Raw genomic sequence first — 23,416 nt, 5'->3', positions numbered from 1 at the left:
TATCCCAGCAATAGTAAAATTCTACAGTTGGCTTATTTGAAGTCTGTGATATTTTTATAAATGTGTGTTTTATTGTGGAAATAAAGAGTTTTCTTAAGGCATAAATCTAGTGATGGCTTTATAAGATCAGTTTAACTTTTTAAGTGGTATAGAACAGACTATTTAAATTAGTGTAATTTTGCCCATAATTTTAATGTAAGTTGTTTATTTACTAGGTTTTGATAATTATAGAGGACCTCCTTCAATTTCCAATGGAAATTATAGCCAGCTACAGTTCCAAGCTAGAGAGTATCCTGGAACACCTTATTCCCAAAGGGTAAGAATAATTGTCATAATTGAACAATTGATGTGAAGTGCAGTTGATGTGAAGCTAGTGATTAACCTATAGCAGAGTCTTTTACTACTATGGAGAGTTGAGTTGGGAGCTTTTCTAATAACCCAAGTAGGATACATGACAACTGCCTGTTACATGGAACTTAGGAGGTCTTAAGTGTATTAGTTGCTGAGTCGTGTCTGACTCTTTGCAACCCCATGGACTATAGCCTGCCAGGCTCCTCCGTCCATGGGATTCTCCAGGCAAGATCTCCACTATCCAAGAGTGGATAGTCATTTCTTCCTCCAGGGGATCTTCCTGACTCAGGGATCGAACCTGGGCCTTCTCCATTGCAGGCAGATTGTTTACCGTGTGAGCCCCTAGGGAAGCACAGGAAGTGTTACGGTCTTGATTAAATTTGCATTAACTCATTTACTTCACCACTCTATAAGGGAAACTGGAGTTCAGAAACAAGTAACTTGTATAAGGACATTCAGCAAATAAATGGTAGAAATTATATGCAAGTTTAACTCCATAGCCCATAGGCTTTACTATATTGTCTACAGTTTAGCTTTTCTAGATAATCAAGTATAAGAAAGTCTTTTTGTTAAAAGTTTAATTTTTTGGTTAATTCTTTATTTGAATAGTTCAGATATTCTTCACTGTATGTGGTAAAAGATTGATAGGAAGATGTTAGACTTTCCACTTTAACAGTCCTTGGAAACTCCTTATCTCTGATTATACCTGGATATGAATTTATACTACATTAGCATTTTAAGTTTTGAAGCTTTACAAGCCTTCAGTTATATATGTGGCATTTTACTGAGTTCTGTTGTTAATATACAAAGGATCTATACTTGAAGCACTTACAGTTACATGAGGTAAGATAGATGTCTGTACAGAGGCAGTATGGAAGAACACACTTTGGAGAACACACCATGTCACCTGAATGACTTGAGTTTGACCCCGGATCTCACCACTCCTCTCATTGTGTGATCTTTGACATGTTATATAAACTTTTTGAGCTCTAGTTCCTTAATCTTTTTTTTTTTTTTTTTAAGTCACTCAGTCGTGTCTGACTCTTTGTGACCCCCATGGACTGTAGCCTACCAGGCTTCTCCATCTATGGGATTTTCCAGGCAAGAGTACTGGAGTGGGTTGCCATTTCCTTCTCCATAGTTCCTTATCTTTTAGATGGAGACTCATCAGTTTGAGTTACTTATATCTGAAGTGTTGAGGATTACTCTGAGAGAGTCTTAGGATTAAATGAAGTGATGGACATAAGTGCTTTGTATGAAAATGCCAGGCATGTATCAAGGATTCAAATACTATTATTACTTGATTGTCAATACTGTGTGTGAAGAGAATATGTTGACTAAAACTAACTTCAATAATAGCACATGTGTTCTCAGTACCAGTATTCTAGTATTTTTTGGTGCTGTTTTCGCTTTCTTATTGAGGAAACATAAGATATCAATGATAGTAGTGTTCTTGGGAAGAGGATGAGGAGTTTGGGGTAGGAATATTATTTTTATTATGTATTTTCTTGTCCTATTGAAACTTTTTATTACACGTTAATAATTAATGACACCGTTAATTATTCTTTTCATGACTTGTACGGGGGGCTTTTATCATACTTGGGAGTCAGTTTGAAATGTTGTCTTTTGGACATTTTTTGGTAAGGATTCCAGGAAATAATATGTTCATGTGTTATAATTCTTACCAATTTCCCTGTCAAAACAAAACCCTTAACACAGTTAATAGTTGTCATCACCCTTTGGTTTATAAATAGAGAGACTGAATTAGTCTGTATTTTTGCCTTATTATGTCCTTTTGTATTGAGATGAGGCACAGAGGACCAGGCCATATTTCTGAATTTCCCTCATAACCTAGTATTGTGTCTTTTATGTAGTGTTATCTAAATGCTTTCCTGTTTTTGCAAGTGTTAACATATCTAACCTGTCAGGTTAATTAACAGATGAAGATATATGTTACTATGACCCTTATTTTGTTTTTCTTGGTGTCATCTGAGCCCCTTTGGTTGGTTGTTGGAGAAGGCCAGATCAAAAGCTCAGAGGACTTAGTCTTACAGATTTATTTGCTAGTAACTATTTTGCATTTTTTTGTGCTGAGGTAAATACTATGTGTTCATTTTAGGATAATTTCCAGCAGTGTTACAAGCGAGGAGGGACATCTGCTGGTCCTCGGGCAAATTCGAGAGGTAAGGATAATTAACTGAGGAATTTATTTACCCAAAACGTACCTCTAGATCTTTCTTTATTCTCTGTCAAGTTCTCCCCAAAGTATGTTGTTTTCAACATTTATCTTTTGAGGTTTTTGGTTTGCTTAAATGCAGTTCTGTAGACCCAAGGGAGATTTACTGGACTACTAGAAAGGCTGTGGAGATCATTCGTCACTCTTAAGTGTATGTGGGTGTTGTGTATTTTTTAAATTTGCTTGGCACCAGAGCATAATTTAACCTTAGGTGCATATTCACTATACCAACTTGGTATAGTTTTGGGTGCTGTTTCAGGATGGTGGTTGTGGAATAATGGGCACTCCTAGATACTCTAGTGCCCCTTAGTACATTGACAGATAGGAATAAACAGTGGTTAAGACGCCATGACTTGAATAAAAGCAAAATACTGTAATACTTCTTAAAATGTGAAGGTACAATTAAAAGACTCAGTGTAACTGAGAAAATCAAGAATGAAGATTAACTTTGTCACAAGAAAAAAGAAGCTTTTTCTTTTAAGAAAGTAGCCACTATTCACATTATCTTTGCCTTCTATCTGAGCAGTGTTTTTGTATACTACTGAAAACATTAAAATTTTATGAAATCACATTAACTTAGAAATAAAGATAAGCATTTATTATGGAACTTAGTACCATAACAAAATGTTTGAATGTCTAGTTCCAAAAGTTGCTTCTTTTATGTAATCTCAGTTTTCTTGAGTCCTTCTCTGTTAAATAACTTGGAGATTTATCACTGAGGAATTAATAACTCAGAAATATGGGCGAAAGATAAAGAAGAGACTGTTCATTCACATCTGGGTTTTACACTTTGCCCGCTGTAACTAGTGTTAAGTTATCCAACTTTTGGGGGGCCTCATTTTCTTAATATTAAAAAATAAAGCTACTGGACAAAATCATCTAGGTCCTTTCTGGCTTTAGAATAGTACTATAACAAACCTATTGTCAGAGAAATCTAGAAAAGTATACTGTAGCTCTACTTTATTGCTTTTTAAAAAACTTACTATAAAATGCATTTTTATCTGTGTTTCAGTAGCCGACTAATGTTAAATATTGTGTTCAAAGCTAACTGCTTCATTATGAGAAACTCACTGTTGCTAATAAAACAGCAGGGTGGAGTGATTCTTCTCAGGTGAGCAGCCCAGAAAGAGACAACGAAACCTTTAACAGTGGTGACTCTGGACAAGGAGACTCCCGTAGCATGACCCCTGTGGATGTGCCAGTGACAAACCCAGCAGCCACCATACTGCCAGTACACGTGTACCCCCTGCCTCAGCAGATGCGCGTTGCCTTCTCAGCAGCCAGAACCTCTAATCTCGCCCCTGGGACTTTAGACCAACCTATTGTGTTTGATCTTCTTCTGAACAACTTGGGAGAAACTTTTGATCTTCAGCTTGGTAGATTTAATTGCCCAGTGAATGGCACTTATGTTTTCATTTTTCATATGCTAAAGCTGGCAGTGAATGTGCCACTGTATGTCAACCTCATGAAGAATGAAGAGGTCTTGGTATCTGCCTATGCCAATGATGGTGCTCCAGACCACGAAACTGCTAGCAATCACGCAATTCTTCAGCTCTTCCAGGGAGACCAGATATGGTTACGTTTGCACAGAGGAGCAATTTATGGAAGTAGCTGGAAATATTCTACATTTTCAGGCTATCTGCTTTACCAAGATTGAAAGTCAGTACAGAATCGACAGTGAAAGGATATGGTGTTCTAATTAGTGGGAATAAGGAAAAGTAGTTCTTGCCCTTGTGACTGATTGGTTAAGGAAAATGTTTTCATTCCTAGGAGGAGGAGGAGATCCTTACTTTTTGTTTTCCTCCTCATGGTGAAAAATTTCAAGCTGAATGACAATTAGCACTAATCTGGCACTTTATAAATTGTGATGTAGCCTCGCTAGTCAAGCTGTGAATGTATATTGTTTGCACTTAATCCTTAACTGTATTAATGTTCAGCTTACTAAACTAACTGCCTCACGTTCAGGCAAATTATAATGCCTTGTTGTGCCTCAATAAAAAAGTTACCTGCATCTTCAGTGTTCTTATTTGATTAAACATTTAGTTAAGAGGTAAGATGTTTAGTTTTTAGTGTTCATCACTGATAACTCTTGGATGGGAATCTTCATGGGTTCATACTGTTTATTTTATTTATTTATTCTTTTTTTTTTTTTTACTTTACAATATTGTATTGGTTTTGCCATACATCAACATGCATCTGCCACAGGTGTACACGTGTTCCCAATCCCAATCATACTGTTTATTTTAAAATAAGCCTTTTATTTATGAGAGCTCCTTTGAGTTACTTTTCTGTTGTTATACATATCATTCATCAAAGTATTTCATCTGTTTTCCACTGCCTAAATCACATATTCTCCTTGAAGTTATTTTGTAGTAGAGTGTGTTATCCTTTATTTAGCTGTCTTCAAGTTCCTACCATATGAATACAAAATAGAGCAGGAGATACATAGATAATACTACTGGTCCACTGTCAATAAGGCTTATGCTTTTTTGTGGATTCTTAATTTGAGTAGGTAAAATATTTAGTCATCAAAAAGCACACATCGGTCTGTGGTCAGGCAGTGCTGTGTTGGAGTGCTGCTTTTGCCACTTAGTAACTGATCTTGGGCAAGTTATACATCTTAAGATTTTTTAAAAGACCATTTCCCAAGATGTAAAATGGGCATGATAGATCAGCCTCATAGGGCAGTTGTGAAGTTCAGCTAAACAGTTTAATGCATCTAAAAGACTTAACGCAATAACTGGCACTTAAGCATTTAATAAACGTTAGGTGCTGTAATTGTGTTTTTGTCATTCTGAAAGCTTTCAGGTTCTGCGTGTGTATATACTGTCTTGCATGCAGTATAGCCAGAGTTCAATGTCCATCTGGGCATACGTCATCACAGATCTTGATTTGTTTGTAAATGCTTCTCACTAATAGGAACTTGATAATGTTTCTCAGTGACTTTAAAGAATAGTTTTTTAAAATAAACATTTTGATTGCATATGCTAAGGGTTTATTAAGGGTCAGAGAAATGGCATTCTTACTTTGCAACCAAGCAAGTCACTTGCTGAGGTAGAAAGATCTTGTTCTGATCCTTCACTCACTCTGTTGTTAAATAATCTCAGGAAGATGGTGTAAGAGCATTAAATCATTATGGTTAATATTTTTGAGCTAGGTGTGGTGTTAAATGTTAGTATAGTGCTCTCAAGATAGAGGATGTAATGTGATTCACTATTTAACAGAACTTTTCAACACATGATGTACTTTGTGAGTTAAAGATATCAGTATTCTAGTTAGTTCATGGCTTTTATGTCCAGAGCACAAACTGAAAAGCATACAGGGAAGCCCAAGAATACTGGAGTGGGTAGTCTATTCCTTCTCCAGTGAATCTTCCCAACCCAGGAATTGAACTGAGGTCTTCTGCATTGCAAGCGGATTCTTTACCAACTGACCTATGAGGGAAGCCCCTGTATAGGAAAGCAGAAATACGATTAAATGATTGAGTGGAAAACTTGATGTTTAATAACAGTTGATCAAGTTCAGTGAGGCCTTTCTCAGTCCTTTTTAGCCACTATTTTCTGCTGCATTAGGGTCTTCAGTTTAGTTTTTTATCCAGCACCCAATCAATGTTTATTTAAAATATTGTGAATGACTTTATATTTTTTAAGATAAGTGTCCAACAAGAAGAGATTCATTACCTAGGATATCCCCTCATGAAACTCATGTTTTAGGAGAGTATTTTAAATGAAATACTATTTTTCTAAGTATAAAGATAATGAACTAGAAAATTAATAATTCTTAGACTTAAGGAATGGATGAACAAGATCTTTCATTCTGAAGCACTATAACTTTTGAAGATACAGTTCTTCTGGAATCTTTTAGTAAAAGTCCAGATGTCTTTACAGAAAGATGTACGTAAGCAGATTTTAGATACCTTTGCAAAAGATGGTGGGGATCCATAGATATGCAAAAGCACATTTAGGGACCTTGTATAAGGAACTTATATTTTACTGAGAGGATCTTGTGGGTATGACAGGTGGAAAGGCATTCCATAAAGTTACAATATATCTCTGAATATATAGATTGTTACTTGTCTTACTGGAGATAGAGATAGGGGAGGTGGTTTTTCTAGGAGATAGAGATAGGGGAGGTGGTTTTTCTATTTTCTATAGATTTTCTGTAAATTTGCCTTGAGGTTTTTTTTTTTTCCCACTTGAAATCTTTTAGTCTTTTGTTAAATGAATTTCCCCTTAAGAATTGTGAGCAACTGATTCCTATCTCCTCTAAAGTTATTTAGGGAGTAAATGCAGGTATTTAAAGCAGGAAATATTTTTGAGAGGTTTGTTCACTTGCCTCCCATACCAAGTATCTTGTCAACCATTCCGTTTTTAAATTGAAACTTTCTAAACTCCACCCTGGAGGCTCAGTGGTAAAGAAACCTCCTGCAATGTAGGAAATGTGGGTTCAGTCCCTGGGTGGGAAGATCCCCTCAAGAGGGGAATGGCTACCCACTCCAGTGTTCTTGCCTGGAGAATTCCATGGACAGAGAAGCCTGGTGGGCTACAGTCTAAGGGGTAGCAAAGAGCGACATGACTGAATGACTGAGCATGCTTGCGCACATACACAAACTCTGTGATAGCTACAATTTTACAGTGCTTTGACATCACATCCTGTGTTTTTATACTTTAATCTTCCCTGTTTGCAAAATTTTCTTTCTTATTGACTGATGTTCTATTGTGATCTTTGTGATGATACTTTATATATTTTATAAGGTGAAATTTTTGGCATGTAGACTAAAGGTTTTTTCACATGAATTCCACTCTGCTCCCATGACAAACACTTTATTTTGATGAAAGATTTTTGAGTTGTTTCTCTAGGTCCTCCACTTGGTAATGTATCTCAGGGGTATTTTTAATTGTCACTTCAATGATTAGGTCAATACCTTTAATCCTCACTTTTCAGCTTTTGGCGAGTGTTGACAAACTGATAGGGACAGCTCACTTGCTACCACAGCAAGATGCTGAATGCCAGATGATAAAATAGTTACCCGTTTTAAGTATCAGGAAGCCTTGGGCTCACTAATTGTAAGTTTTGTAAGCATTATTATTTTATTTCAAGGGCTTTATGCTTTGAAATAAGTGATTAATTTAGTCTTTCAAATAGCTGGCTTATCTGATTTGTACCTGACTCGGGGGCTACAAAGATGAATGCTCAGACACATCAGTAACAGTTTTATCCATTTCATCTGCTGAGAGCAAATCTCTGAGTTATTTCTCTGATTTCTATCACACTTCTGTTTTTCCTGATCTGTATCTGGAAATCTGACTATTCCAAAGTTAAACCTCATTGGACTGGTTATTTAATCTTCTCATCTTTTCTCTTGTTTCTAAGTTTCACTTCCTGGAAGATTTCCTTGATTTTGTCTTCTGACATTTTTACAGAGTTTTAAATTTCTGGTATGTTAAATTTTTAAGTATACTTCTGTTATCTTGAATGTTCCTTACATGTGTAGTCTATTCGTTTTAAGATTGCATTATTGTCTAATTCTGAGGATAGTTTTTCTCTCTAAGTTTTCTTCCCTTTGTAGTCTGTTTCCTACACTTTCTGTTTGTCCTAATCTCTTATCTGGGGTGTTACATTTGATCAGAATCTTGTGATTATTGGTTGAGTATTCATATTTAAGAAGTGGTACCTAAAAGTGAGTGGAAGCTTTGAATGCAGAGCTGGGGCTTCTTGACTTTTGAGTTCATAGTATCATGATTTTTGTGGAGAGGACACCAGTGTGGAAGTAGAGAGGAGTTGTCTAACACTGAAGCTGTAAAAGATGGATAAATTTGACATGTAGAATTTATACCTCTTAAAGTTCTGTTAGGGAAAATAATGTCAAAAGACAAATGACTGCCTGCAGGGGGAGAAAATCAAGAAAAAGATGGCCAGCAGAATTGAACACTCAGTTCATATGTACTTTAAAAAAATCAGTAAGCATATGTAAAGTTTTAAAGTGCATCTTGTGGAAAGCATGTGGGAAAACAGGCACTCATACTGTAGATGATAATAAAATGAGTACTTTTTGGAAAGATAAAGTATATGCTTTCTGACGCCGAAATTCCAGTACTAGTAATTTACAAATAGTTTTGGAATTACACTGAGATACAGCATTAATTATAACAGCAAAAACTGGAGAAACAACCTAGATGTCCATCAGTAGGAATTGGTTAAGTCAGAAAAGACTATCCTGCAGTGTGTGCAATGTCATTTGTGTAAAATTTCTGAAAGAAAGTATATGTGGTTGAATTTTTTTTTCCTAGTAGTATGTACAAAATGTGATAGTGTTGGCTCTCAGGAAAAGGGGTTGGTTAGTAGGTATTTTTCATTATGCATATTACTATAGAACTTTAAATGTACTTGTCACTTTTTTGTTAAAAACTAAAGATAAAATGTTAGATTGCTGTGGTACTTACCCTGTCTTGTTTTTGCTTGGATAGAGCTTGAGGGTCTGCTTTAATTATCATTAAGCCTGGGATAACACATGGAAGAATTTTACTATAAAAACCTTTCACCTTTCACTAATATTTGTATTTCACTTAATGATTTAGAGTACTCTGATTTGTGTAATCTTATTTGATCTTCATAGTGGTCCTGGTGAGGCAGATACTTTTTTAGGAGATAAGAAAATTGGGACAGTTGGAGACTGACTTTGTAAGGCCACTAGCAGAAGTGCCCCAGCCAGGCTTTGAGTCCAAGTACAGTGGCAGCCATTCCTATTGTTCGTGTTGCTCTTCTTTAGTTCTCAGGTGTGGTTTCCTCGTATTTTCCATTGCTTTTCTTTTTCTTTTCTTTTTGCACACAGTTATTTTAGAGGTACTACTCAGCTTTTACTAGGGCAGACTAAACACTGTGAACTGGATACACTGAACCTGGTTGAGGCTGTCATAAGTTATCATTTTTCATATGTCCTGAATTTGAACAGGATGACTCCATTTCCAAAGTGAAATGTGGAAAGTCTGAGGAAACGAAGAAACAGAAGATTTTGAGGAAAAAAACTGATTTGAAAGTACAAATTTCATCTTCAGCCTTAGTTAATACCACTCTTTTTAGTTTCTCTGCCTCCCACCACTACTATCATTTTAGTTTCTTGGAGATGGAAATTTCTGGCTTCTGATCCAAAACTTCCTAACCCTCTATTGCTGCTGCTGCTAAGTCGCTTCAGTTGTGTCCGACTCTGTGCGACCCCATAGACAGCAGCCCACCAGGCTCCCCCGTCCCTGGGATTCTCCAGGCAAGAACACTGGAGTGGGTTGCCATTTCCTTCTCCAATGCATGAAAGTGAAAAGTGAAAGTGAAGTCGCTCAGTCGTGTCCCACTCTTAGCAACCCCATGGACTGCTGCCTACCAGGCTCCTCTGTCCATGGGATTTTCCAGGCAAGAGTACTGGAGTGGGGTACCATTGCCTTCTCCGAACCCTTTATTACTTTAGCTTATAAATACTGATTTCTTATCAGTGTTATCAGTATCAGGTTGGATGGCATCATCGACTCAATGGACATGTCCAAACTCCAGGGTATGGTGAAGGACAGGGAAGTCTGGCGTGTTGTCCACGGAGTCACAAAGAGTCAGACATGACTAAGTGACTAAACAACAACAATAGATTTTTTTGTTTAAAAAAAATTCTTCTTTAACTGAGAGGTCTGTCAGATTCTTCTAAAAAACTCTACTCACGGCTTTTGGTTACATGCGACAGTTCAAAGGAGAGTACCATGCCACTGACTTTATTATACTAACAATACTGAAGATCTTACATTTATGAGACGTATGTAAGTACTGTTGCCTGTATTTCAGGTGCTATGACGTAGAGTTCAGCCAATAGAGACCCTTTTGAAGTAGAGGCATTTAGTCAAAAAATTTATCATACTCACAGATCATTTGAATGATTTAAGATTAAGAGATCATGTAACTTACAGATAGAGATTTTTGTGCATTGGGTTTTAACTCCCATTTTTGTCTTTACCATATGGATGAGATTCAATCCTGCTAACATAGACTTGCTGCTAACATAGCAGATGAGCTGCTGCCAACAGATGGGGAGGACAGCTGTGTGATATTCCATTTAGATGACTGAAATGTTAAATCTTAAAAAAAGGCCACAGTGGTAGTGCTTGGAGTGAAAATTGCTTTCCATAACTTGAGCTGTAATCATGCCAGTTATCCTCTATAGCTGTATTTCTAGGATGATGTCATCTACTTCTATGCTGTCAACTAACTTACATACACAGATGACTCACGGTTCTCTTTACTCCTTCTTGTAACCACCTCCCCGCACCCCGTCTCCCCGTCATAACTTCCTCTTTCTCACCCAGCTATTCTGTTGTGAGATCCAGATGTCAATTTCCAGATGTCACTGGAAATCTACCTGTATAACCCATAAGCACCTCTAGTTCAACATGTCTAAAGACAAATTCATCTTTCCTCCAGAATATAGAACTCTTCCCATTTTCCCAAAGGTCATCAAATCTTGATGCTCTATAATCATTTTTGACTTCCTTTTTGTTACTTTGTGGATATAATCAGTCACAAATTTCTGTTGCGCCAATGAAATCACAAATTTCTGTTGTTTCTGTGAAATGTCTCGTATCTGTCCTATCTTCTTTATTCTTACTGTGTATATCCTGTTTCAGATGCCTTCTCTCTCACACATTCACTTATTTATTCATTCAACCAATATTTACTAATTGCTTATTATGTGTCAGGCATAGTATGGAACTATGTCTCATTTATCAAAGGATGAATAAGGTCTCTCCTCTCCTTAATAGAATACAATGATAATAATTAATACTGAGCATTAGCATGGGCAATGTACTTACCTTATTCAGTCTTCACAGTAGCTTTTGGAAACAGATGAGCAAACAGGCCCAGAAAGGTGAGGCAATAAGCAAACTACAATGAGAAAATACAGCTCACTCAAATTCTATCTTAAGATGAATATGTTAATTTATACAGACATACTCTCATATTGTACATAGTAGTAAAAAAGAGGGAACTCATAAACAGTGAACCATTATAAGCTAAAGATATAGTTTAGGGAAAGCTACTTTAAAACACTTGTAAAGAAATAGGTGTTTATGGGGTTTTTTTGGTGTGTTTTATTTTTGTTGTCTCAGAATTTGACAGCATTATTTTTTAGTAACTTGACTTCACTGCATCTTTTCAAAGCATACACAGTTTTCATGGGAACATCATCTCTTTATTTAATTATATATTTTGTAACTTAAAATTATTTTGAGATAATTGTAGATTCTCATGTAGTTGTAAGAAATAATACAGATGGATCCTGTGTACCCTTTATTCAGTTTCCTTCAAAAGTAACATCTTGCAAAACTGTGATGCAATATCACAACTAGGATAATGAGGTTGATGCAGTTAAGACACAGATTATTTCCATTTGCACAGCAATCCCTCATGTTGCCCTTCCATATTAACATACACTTCCCTCTTGTAGCCATCCCCACTTGAATCCCTCAGAAGCCCCGATCTGTTTTTAATTATTTTATGAATGTCTGTGCGCACCAGGACCCAGGAGAAAGGAGCAGTGACCCCACAAGAGACTGACCCAGACTTGCCTGTGAGTGTCCAGGAGTCTCCTGCGGAGTCATGGGTCAGGCAGTGCCCTACTACAGGGTTGGGGGCACTGAGTGCAGCAGTGCCTGGCATGGGATCTTTTGAAAGAGGTCACCATTTTCTTCATTACCTCCACCATAGTTTGGTCTTAGGTCAAAGAATAGGGAGGAAACACAGCCCCACCCATCAAAGAAAATTGGATTAAAGATTTACTGAGCATGCGCCCCCCGCCCCCCACCCCCACCATCAGAACAAGACCCAGTTTCCCCCACAGACAGTCTCTTGTCCATAAGGCCCTTATCCTTATGAGGGCAGACAGAATGAAAATCACAATCACAGACAACTAATCAAACTGATCACATGGACCACAGCCTTGTCTTAATGAAACTAGGAGCCATGCTGTGTAGGGCCACCCAAGATGTATGGGTCATGGTGGAGACATCTGACAAAATGTGGTCCATTGGAGAACGGAATGGCAAACCACTTCAGTATTCTTGCCTTGAGAATCTCATGAATAGTATTAAAAGGCAAAAAGATAACAAAATTGAAAGATGAACTCCCCAGGTCAGTAGGTGCCCAATATGCTATGGAGAAGAGTAGAGAAATAACTCCAAAACAATGAAGAGAGAGAGCCAAAGCAAAAACAATGCCCAGTTGTTGATGTGACTGGTGATGGAAGTAAAGTCCGATGTTGTAAAGAACAACACTACATAGGAATCTGGAATATTAGGTCCATGAATCAAGGTAAATGGAAATGGTCTAACAGGAGATGGAAAGAGTGAACATTGACATTTTAGGAATCAGTGAACTAAAATGGACTGGAATGGATGAATTTAACTCAGATGACCATGATATCTACTACTGTGGGCAAGAATCCTTTGGAAGAAATGGAGTTAGCGCTCATAATCAACAAAAGAGTCCTAAATGCAGTTCTTGGGTGCAGTCTCAAAAACTGCAGAATGATCTCTGCCTGTTTCCAAGGCAAACCACTCAATGTCACAGTAATCCAAGTCTATGCCCCAACCAGTAATGCTGAAGAAGCTGAAGTTGAACAGTTCAATGAAGACCTACAGGACCTTCTAGAACTAACACCCAAAAAAGATGTCCTTTTCATCATAGGGGACTGGAATTCAAAAGTAGGAAGTCAAGAGATCCCTGGAGTAACAGGCAAATTTGGCCTTGGAGTACAAAATGAGCAGGTCAAAGGCTAACAGACTTTTGCCAAGAGAATGCAGTGGTGATAGCAAACACCCTCTTCCAACAACACAAGAGAAGACTCTACACATGGACATCACCAGATGGTCAACACTGAAATCAGATTGATTATATTCTTTGCAGCCAAAGATGGAGAAGCTCTATACAGTCAGCAAAAACAAGACTGGGAGCTGACTGTGGCTCAGATCATGAACTCCTTATTGCCAAATTCAGACTTAAATTGAAGAAAGTAGGGAAAACCACTAGAGCACTCAGGTATGACCTAAATCATACCCCTTATGATTATACAGTGGAAATGGCAAATAAATTCAAGGGATTAGATATGATAGTGTCTGAAGAACTATGGACTGAAGTTTGTGACATGTACACGCAGCGATCAAGACCATTCCCAAGAAAAAGAAATTCAAAAAGGTAACATGGTTGTCTGAGGAGGCCTTACAAATAGATGAGAAAAGAAGAGAAGCTAAAGGCAAAGGAGAAAAGAAAAGATATACCTATTTGAATGCAGAGTTCCAGTAAGGAGTAGATAAAAGGAGAGATAAAAAAGCCTTCCTCAGTGATCAGTGCAAAGGAATAGAAGAAAACAGTAAGGAGAGATAAAAAAACCTTCCTGAGTGATCAGTGCAAAGAAATAGAAGAAACCAATAGAATAGGAAAGACTAAAGATCTCTTCAAGAAAATTAGAGATAACAAAGCAGCATTTCATGCAAAGATGGGCACAGTAAAGAAAAGAAATGGTATGGACCTAACAGAAACAAGATATTAAGAAGAGACGGCAAGAATACACAGAACTATACAAAAAGATCTTCATGATCCAGATTAGCACGATGGTGTGATCACCCACTTAGAGCCAGACATACTGGAATGTGATGTCAAGTGGGCCATAGGAAGCATTACTACGAACAAAGGTAGTGGAGGTGATGGAATTCTAGTTGAGCTATTTCAAATCCTAATAGATGATGCTGTGAAAGTGTCGCACTCAACGTGTCAGCAAATTTGGAAAACTCAGCAATGGCCACAGGACTGGAAAAGGTCAGTTTTCATTCCAATCCCAAAGAAAGGCAATGCCAAAGAATGCTCAAACTACTGCACAATTGCACTCATCTCATATGCTAGCAAAGAAATGCTCAAAATTCTCCACGTCAGGCTTCAGCAGTACTTGACCCGTGAACTTCCAGATGTTCAAGCTGGATTTAGAAAAGACAGAGGAACCAGAGATCAAATTGTCAGCATCCGTTGGATCATTGAAAGAGCAGGAGAGTTTCAGAAAAACATCTACTTCTGCTTTATTGACTATGCCAAAGCTTTTGACTGTGTGGATCACGACAAACTGTGGAAAATTCAAGAGATGGGAATACCAGACCACCTGACCTGCCTCCTGAGAAATCTGTATGTAGGTCAAGAAGCAATAGTTAGAACTGGATGTGGAACAACAGACTGGTTCCAAATAGGGAAAGAGTATGTCAAGGCTGTATATTGTCACCCTGCTTATTTAACTTCTATGCAGAGTACATCATACAAAATGCCAGGCTGGAGGAAGCACATGCTGGAAAGATTGCTGGGAGAAATATCAATAACCTCAGATATGCAGAGGATACCACCCTTATGGCAGAAAGGGAAGAAGAACTAAAGAGCCTCTTGATGATAGTGAAAGAGGAGTGAAAAATTTGGCTTAAAACTCAACATTCAGAAAACTAAGATCATGGCTTCCGGTCCCATCACTTTATGGCAAATAATGGAAACAATGGAAACAGTGAGAGACTTTATTTTCTTGGGCTCCAAAATCACTGCAGATGGTGACTGCAGCCATGAAATTAAAAGATGCTTGCGCCTTGGAAGAAAAGCTATGACCGACCTAGATAGCATATTAAAAAGCAGAGACATTACTTTGCCAACCAAAGTCCATCTAGTCAAACCTATGGTTTTTCCAGTCGTCATATATGGATGTGAGATTTGGAGTATAAAGAAAGCTGAGCACCAAAGAATTGATGCTTTTGAACTGTAGTGTTGGAGAAGACTCTTGAGAATCCCTTGGATTGCAAGGAGATCCAACCAGTCCATCCTAAAGGAGATCAGTCCTGGGTGTTCACTGGAAGGACTGATGCTGAAGCTGAAACTCCACTACTTGGGCCACCTGATGTGAACTGACTCATTTGAAAAGATCCTGAAGCTGGTAAAGATTGAAGGCGGGAGGAGAAGGGGACGACAGAGGATGAGATGATTGGATGCATCACCAACTCGATGGGCATGAGTTTGAGCAAGCTCCGGGAGTTGGTCAAGGACAGGGAAGCCTGATGTGCTGTAGTCCATGGGGTCGCAAGGAGTCGGGCCCTACTGAGGGACTAAACTGAATTGAACTGATATTTAAAAAATATATAAATATCAAAGAGTATGTAACCTTTTGGGATTGGCTTTTTTTCACTTGTCATAATTCTCATCTAGGATTCATCGAGTATGTTGTTGCCTGTTTTATTCCTTTCAACTGCTCAGTAGTATTCCCATGGTATAAATGTGCCAGATTGTTTAGCCACTGTTTTCCAGAGAGGCTGTACCATTTAAAACTCCAGCCAACAATGTATGAGTGATCCAGTTTCTCTGTATTCTCAGTAGTATTTAGTTGTGTTATACAAAGATACCATATATATATGTATATATGTATGTATATATATATGTGTGTGTGTGTGTGTGTGTGTGTGTGTATACACACAGTACAGTGTTGGATACCAGTGAGAGGTTTTAAGATGAGAACTAAAACTGTATCTTGCATATATCAAGTGCACATACCTTAGATAGTAACTAAGGGATTAGTGTTCACTTTTTGTTGGCAGTTTTAGTGGTAGAAATGAAGGCAGAAGCCTAGGAATAACCGATTGAAGCAAAGTAAGGAAGCGGAGACAAGGAATGAATACCATTCTTTGGAAAAGGATGAACAATAGAGAGTATTATTGCAAAAAAGAGTGTTTTTAACCGGGGGAGATGTTTTTAGGCTGAGGTTGAATCAGTGGAGAGAAAGAGGTTGAAAATAGAGGAAAAATGTTTCACAAATTTTCAACCATAAGTGTAATAATACTCAATTCATTTTAATGAAAAATATATAGAATAGAGATTTGTGGAGCAAGGTCCCAGGGGAATGGGAGATTAGGTTCAGATTGGAGGCAAGGAGGTGTAAAGCAGGGTAAAATGAAAGTGAAGTTGCTCAGTCATGTCTGACTCTTTGCGACCCCATGGACTGTACCCTGCCAGGCTCCTCCGTCCATGGCATTTTCCGGGCAGGAATACTGGAGTGGGTTGCCATTTCCTTCTCCAGGGGACATTCCCCACCCAGGGACTGAACCTGGGTCTCCTGCACTGCAGGCAGACTCTTAACTGTTTGAGTACCAGGGAAACCTGGTAAACAGGCTTAAAGCAGGGAAACAGATTAATTTGTGTTTCAGTGATTGAGCCTGGTGATTTTGTTCATCTTTGCAGGGCTCTGTGGAAAGAGGGAATTTGATAAGAGTCTTGAGGGTTGGAACAGTTGCTGAAGTGATGCTGAGCAAAGGAAAGGAACAGGATTTTGGGGCCTAAGGAAGGAACACACATTTGTAACAGTAACAGTTTTCACATTGGGTCAAGGGTAGACTTGAGAAAGGATGGAAAAGTGATTGTGTTGGAAAATAGGTGTAAAGTAATTAAGGGAGACAGAGACGGAAGAGAAGGTCTTAAACTGAAAAGAAGATATTGGAGTTAAGATTCCAGAGGTCAAGGAGTTTTAGATTCATGAAGTCCAAGAAAGTAGGATAAGGAAATAGTGTGAAGATGAAAGGCACTATGTTTCATAAGACCTTGAGTGGTAAGGAGTTTGTAGTTTGTATTTTATCTTGATATCGATGAGAAGTCATCAAGGAAGGAACATGACAGTATTAATCTGTAAGAAACACTACTCTATGGAAGTTCAGAGAATGGGCAAAACTGGAAGCAACCAGAGACATATTAGGCACTTTTGCACCCAGCTGCAGGATGTGATCCCATTTACAGCCCCTGTAGAGGGGAAAGCGATCAGGCTGCTAAGTTTTCTACCACAAAATTTCTACCTTCTTGATTGAACCCAGTTAATGGAACCATTTTGTTTCAATTATCTGCTCTGGGAAAGATCACACCTCTTCAGATGTATTTTGCCCACAATCATCTTTACAAGTGTAATTAAACTTTTTCAGAGTAACCTCAGGAACAACTAGCTCCTTAATATTTTTATGCCACTGAAATTTGGGGGCCAGATATGGCCACAGTGGGTGGAGACAGCATGACGTTTCTTGCCTTTCACTACTTTTCTGAGAAGATTTGGAAAATTTTCAGAAACTTTCAGTTCAGTTCAGTCGCTCAGTCACGTCCGACTCTTTGTGACCTCATGAATCGCGGCACACCAGGCCTCCCTGTCCATCACCAACTCCCGGAGTTCACTCAGACTCATGTCCATCGAGTCAGTGATGCCATCCAGCCATCTCATCCTCTGTTGTCCCCTTCTCCTCCTGCCCCCAATCCCTCCCAGCATCAGAGTCTTTTCCAATGAGTCAACTCTTCGCATGAGGTGGCCAAAGTACTGGAGTTTCAGCTTTAGCATGATTCCTTCCAAAGAAATCCCAGGGCTGATCTCCTTCAGAATGGACTGGTTGGATCTCCTTGCAGTCCAAGGGACTCTCAAGAGTCTTCTCCAACACCACAGTTCAAAAGCATCAATTCTTTGGCGCTCAGCCTTCTTCACCGTCCAACTCTCACATTCATACATGACCAGAGGAAAAACCATAGCCTTGACTAGACGGACCTTTGTGGGCAAAGTAATGTCTCTGCTTTTCAATATGCTATCTAGGTTGGTCATAACTTTCCTTCCAAGGAGTAAGCGTCTTTTAATTTCATGGCTGCAGTCACCATCTGCAGTGATTTTGGAGCCCAGAAAAATAAAGTCTGACACTGTTTCCACTGTTTCCCCATCTATTTCCCATGAAGTGATGGGACCGGATGCCATGGTCTTCGTTTTCTGAATGTTGAACTTTAAGCCAACTTTTTCACTTTCCACTTTCACTTTCATCAAGAGGCTTTTGAGTTCCTCTTCACTTTCTGCCATAAGGGTGGTGTCATCTGCATATCTGAAGTTATTGATATTTCTCCCGGAAATCTTGATTCCAGCTTGTATTTCTTCCAGTCCAGAGTTTCTCATGATGTACTCTGCATATGAGTTAAATAAGCAGGGTGACAATATACAGCCTTGACTAGGCATATAGTTTCTCTGATCTGGAACAGTTACTTTATGTATATTTGTTTATATTTTTCTCTTCTATCACATTGTGAGTTCTTTCATAGTAACCTGCATTGAATTAATTTTGTTATGTGGTACCTAAGTATCTTGGTACTCTGGCTGAAAAATACCTGTGGCGGATTCATTTTGATATTTGGCAAAACTAATACAATTATGTAAAGTTTAAAAATAGAATTAAAAAAAAAAAACATTCAGGATGTGAGTGAGTAACTGAATGAACGAATGATGGCTCCCACAGAGACAGCTTTGTGCTAGTGGTAAAGAACCCGCCTGCCAATGTAGAAGACATAGGAGATGAGGGTTCAATCCTTGGGTAGGGAAGATTCCCTTGGAGGAGGGCGTGGCAACCCACGCCAGTATTCTTGCCTGGAGAATCCCAATGACAGAGGAGCCTTGTGGGTACAGTCCATAGGGTCGCACAGAGTCGGACACGACTGAAGCGACTTAGCACGCACGCAGATGATCTCAGTTGTAATACCCAAAGAATTTTCAGACTAATAAATAGTGCCATTCCACCCATATACGCTTAATTTGGAAGCAACTGTAAAGAGACACCTTGCGAGCTCGGTTCTCCCAAAGGGAAATGGCAGGAAGTTCTTTGCCGTAGGGCAGCACGACGACCGCCTGTTGGAGCTAGTGAGCCGGTTTCCCTGCTGGAAAGAAGCCGAGACCACTTTCCGTACAGCAGCATGGTGGCCGCTAGAGGGGGCGGCCATAGCAGCATGCCCTGGGGAAGAGGCCGCCGTAAAGGAGGCGCCGTTTCCTCTTCTTACTTCTCCCGCCTCCCACCGGCTGTCGTAAAAGGGTGAATGGAGAGCGAGTTGTGGGGGGTAGAAAGGGAGGACAAGGGGCGCGGAGTCAGAGTGGCGCAGCAAGTGGCTGCAGGTGGCGACGGTGGCGGGGGGTGAGGAGTGAGGTAGTTCAGGGGTCGCGGCGGAGGAGGCTGAGAGGGTCAAAAGAAAAACTAAAGCGGCAGTCTGGCCTACTGGTCCGGGGGCCGCGGAGCCCCCGCCTGGGGAGATGGACCTCAACCGGATCATCCAGGCGCTGAAGGGCACCATCGACCCGAAGCTGCGGATTGCGGCCGAGAATGAACTCAACCAGGTGAGGAGCGGGCCCTCCGCCGCCTCGCCGGGCTCTCCCTCTTCGGCGCCCCTGATCTCCACCCCCACCCGGGCCCCGACCCGGGACCCCGGACCCCGGATCTCAACGCGTCTCTCGGCCGGTTCCGTCCCCGCCCCCGCCGCCGGGTCCGGCGGTACCGTACTCCTTGGATCTTTTCTCAACGGCTCACGCACCTGTTGGCCACCTTTGCATCTTTCCCTGTCGTTTTTCTTCCCAGTGCAGTTTGTTCAGCTCGCCTGGTCCGCAGAAAGAAGCTTTAGCAAGCTTTGCTAGTGTTTTCGGGATGTGATTTCTTTTCCTTAAGTACGCCGAGTTGGTGGGAAAATCCACTTAAAATTAAAATCTGAGTTCTTTTTTTCTGCAGACCCAGACCTTTTTAGGTGTTGCTGTGGGAAACCCTGTCCATTCGCCTGCTTCTGTGGGTTTGGCAGGACCGTTTAGACCCTGAGTGGCAGAGTTTGTTGGAGCGCTGGGGAAATGCTGGCGGAAGAGTGCTTTGGGAAGAATAGACAGTTTTTATGGTGGTGGTGCTTTGCAAAAGCCACGCCGAATAGTAAGAGTTTGTAGAGGTTTTCTAAAAAACGGTAAAATGTGTGAGACTTTCTTTTATCCCCCTTCCTTTATTCTTGCTAACTAGCTTTGACCTTGTTCCAGTGATATTACCGACATTGGCAAATTGAATGATCCCAAACTCTAGGTTGTATTTTCCTCCTCCCCTGTAAGAATGAATCATAAACTTATCACTACAAAGTACGAAGTAAGGTCTACCCCCAGGATAGAGTGACAGGTTTGAGGTTGCAGTAATCCTTAACATGTAAAGGAATATACCTGAATTAGTGGTTCTCAAAGTGCTGCCCAGAATGAGCAACGTCAACATCATTTGGGAACTTGTTGGAAATGCAAATTATGGGGCTTCACTCTAGACTTAAGGAATTAGAACCTCTGGGGATGGGGCCCAGTTGTGTTTTAATTAACTAGCTAGGTGATTCGGTGCTTCCTACTTTTAAAGTGTGACAATGACTGTCTTAAATAAGTGTGTCCTAGGTTTTCCCTGGATGGAATTGACTTTGAAGTGCAGATATCGGTTGTGAATCTTTGAAAGGGATTGTTTAAATGGGAAATCTGGGTGGAGTTAAGTGTGAATCCAGGATGAGAGAGTGAAAATAACTGACTCTGGAGGGAAGGTTGAGTTCAACTGACACCTAAAGGGAGTGTATTGGTGCTTCAAAGAGAAAAGGACTCTCTCTCAGAATAGGGGAAAGTTAAGGTCAGTACCTGTCCCAGGCTTTGCAGGGTAAAAGTACTACGTGTTGCTTAGTTGGAAGAGTAGTAATCCAGGCGTTGGTTAGGAGGAACAAAGCAAGAGCTGAACTTGCATTCTGCTAGTTGAACAGGGGAGTTGGCCTGTTTATGACCCCCTTCTCTTCACAATGTGGCCAGATGTTATTTTGATAGTGTGGACAGGGATCATATCTTTTTTTCTCTTGTTGTACTGCTCTGCTCTGTGAGCCTATGCTTGTATTGTTTCTGAGTCATCAGTATGTTAAGTGCAGCTGACTTTATAGAAGTGGAAAGGGAAGGTGGAGAACCTGCAGAACTGCAAGAGGTATTTAGGACCCCGTACCCTTTTCTTCGTGGTGTGTGCATGCCTAGTTGGCTCAGTCTTGTCCAACTCTTTGCCACCCTATGGACTGTAACCCACCAGGCTCCTCTGTCCATGGGATTCTCCAGGCAAGAATACTGGAGTGGGTTGCCATGCCTCCTCCAGGGGATCTTCCCAGGGATCAAAACAGTGTCTCTTAGGTCTCCTGCATTGGCCGGTCGGTTCTTCACCACTAGTGCCGCCTGGGAAGCCCCTTTGTTCCTGATATTTCAACCCAAATCCATACCAACCTAACTCTGCCTTGCCCCATATCCACCCAACTCACTATAGACCACAACTACCTCTGCAACTTTCTAAAAGTAGCTTATTGCTGTGTCACTCATTTAGCATTTATATTTAGTACAATATAGTGCTTTGGATTGTAATATGCTCTAAGTATTCTTTTCAATTGTAAGTAGAAGACCAAAGTATAATGTTGCATAACCTTTTAATAAATATGGTTTTAATGTCGCGTTTTGTATGCTTTATCCTTTACCACCACTGTAACATCCTTCTTTGTTGGATAAACCAGTGAGTAACCTACCACAAGGGATTAGGGTCCAGCTCATTTATTTTAGTGACTGAACAACAAGAGTAAATTTTTGAATTATTTTGTAATTGTTGTTCCTTTCATCCTCTATAAACTGCAGAATCTTAAATTTTTGTATATGAAGTAAATTCTTTATCTATAATTGAAACCACTAAGTTGTGTCTGACTCTTTGTGATCCCAAGGACTGCAGCATGCCAGGCTTCCCTGTCCTTCACTGTCTCCCAGAGTTGCCCAAATTCATGTCCATTGAGTCGGTGATGCCATCTGACCATCTCATTCTCTGCCACCCTCTTCTCCTTGTACCTTCTTCAGTCTTTTCCAGTGAGTCTCTTGAGGCTCTTCTCATCAGGTGGCCAAAGTATTGGAGCTTCAGCTTCAGTCCTTCCAATGAATATGAAAAGAACCACTATTTTTAAGATGCCAATTTTCTCCATTTTTTTGGTTAAACATTTATCTCAATGAATGTTATTATAAATAATAGGAAAGGTGATAAATTTAGGAATAGGAGTGGTGTGCATGAATCTAGTGGTGCACTGAAAGAGATGCCAGCATAGATCCAGGGTCTAGGGAGGAGGTAAGCGGAACAGACTCCTTGTGACGTTGTCTGGCTTAGTCTCAGTGAGAATTTATGAGTCTTTTCTGGGAATGTCAGCAGGCATGGCCAAGTGTAAGCTCTGGGAATGTGGCAGGCCTGTAATGTGGTCCAGGTACTAGACATCTGGAGGGAATATGATCAGAAGGAATAGGCTGCTTGCTCGCTCGCTCTCTTTTTTTGCATCTATAGTCGCCATGGCCAAACTCAGGAGTAGGTCAGAGTAAAACATGTCTGTGGGGAGAAATGGCCCAGACAGTAGGCACTTCATCAGTGCAGGCTTGCTTGGGTGCTGCTAAGTTTAAAAGATGCTCTGGCAGCAGAGGGCAGCTGGTGACAGAGCTCTCAACCCTGTCTCCTGAAGTACATATACTGCTGCAATCTGGACTGGCTTGTGCAGAGCCATTGTTCATTTTCTCTGTTGGATCTTCCATTTTCTGTAGCCCATGTTTTCTTTTCATCAAAAGTACTAGCAAAATTGAAGCACAAATAAGCTGGAAAGAAACACTTGTATAAGTCACTCGCCTGGAAAACTGCATTGACAGAGGAGCCTGGCGGGCTGCAGTCTAATGGGGTTGCAGAGTCAGACATGACTTAGCGACTGAGCACAATGTATGAGTCAAATAAAAATTTGAAATTTTAAATTCATAAAATAGCTCCTAGAAGTTACTAAGAATAAAACAAATATTCCTTTTACAGAAGAGTGAGGGGAATAAAGAATTTGTGGAAGAAAACAAATAGCCAACTGACAGGAAAAAAAATTCAAGCTAGAATAAGTGTAATTTAAAGTATGAATAAGGATGAAAAGTTTGGA

The 23,416-nt window shown here is 39.9% G+C and overlaps 2 protein-coding genes and 1 long non-coding RNA gene across 21 annotated transcripts in view; 2 read left to right on the top strand and 1 right to left on the bottom strand.

Annotated features, from left to right (window-relative positions):
- The window catches only part of CAPRIN2 (caprin family member 2), a 42,473-nt gene extending 37,875 nt beyond the window's left edge, over positions 1-4,598 (top strand). For 14 of the 17 annotated variants that reach the window (XM_027541646.1, XM_027541648.1, XM_027541636.1 and 11 more), the window contains 3 exons: positions 216-316; positions 2,471-2,534; positions 3,676-4,598. In XM_027541646.1, coding sequence (XP_027397447.1) covers positions 216-316; positions 2,471-2,534; positions 3,676-4,244 — 734 coding nt within the window. In that variant the 3' untranslated portion in view covers positions 4,245-4,598. Of the gene's footprint in view, positions 1-215; positions 317-2,470; positions 2,535-3,631 lie in introns of all 17 variants that reach the window. The other 3 variants (XM_027541654.1, XM_027541653.1, XM_027541652.1) reach the window with 1 other exon arrangement.
- A 2,520-nt stretch (positions 4,599-7,118) lies between these two features.
- On the bottom strand, positions 7,119-21,536 carry LOC113892606. The gene is made up of 3 exons (XR_003511087.1): positions 19,991-21,536; positions 11,431-11,503; positions 7,119-9,573 (listed from the first exon to the last, which is right to left on the bottom strand). It is a non-coding gene; the product is annotated as an uncharacterized LOC113892606 (long non-coding RNA).
- The window catches only part of IPO8 (importin 8), a 66,659-nt gene continuing 62,718 nt past the window's right edge, over positions 19,476-23,416 (top strand). The window contains exon 1 of one of the 3 annotated variants that reach the window (XM_027541633.1): positions 19,476-19,796. In XM_027541633.1, coding sequence (XP_027397434.1) covers positions 19,713-19,796 — 84 coding nt within the window. In that variant the 5' untranslated portion in view covers positions 19,476-19,712. The remainder of the gene's footprint in view (positions 19,797-23,416) is intronic. The other 2 variants (XM_027541634.1, XM_027541635.1) reach the window with 2 other exon arrangements.

The sequence above is a fragment of the Bos indicus x Bos taurus genome, chromosome 5, assembly GCF_003369695.1.
Source record: "Bos indicus x Bos taurus breed Angus x Brahman F1 hybrid chromosome 5, Bos_hybrid_MaternalHap_v2.0, whole genome shotgun sequence".
NCBI lineage: Eukaryota > Metazoa > Chordata > Mammalia > Artiodactyla > Bovidae > Bos > Bos indicus x Bos taurus.
The sequence above is the reverse complement of the archived record's forward strand: the minus strand, read 5'-3'. Positions and strand labels throughout refer to the sequence as shown.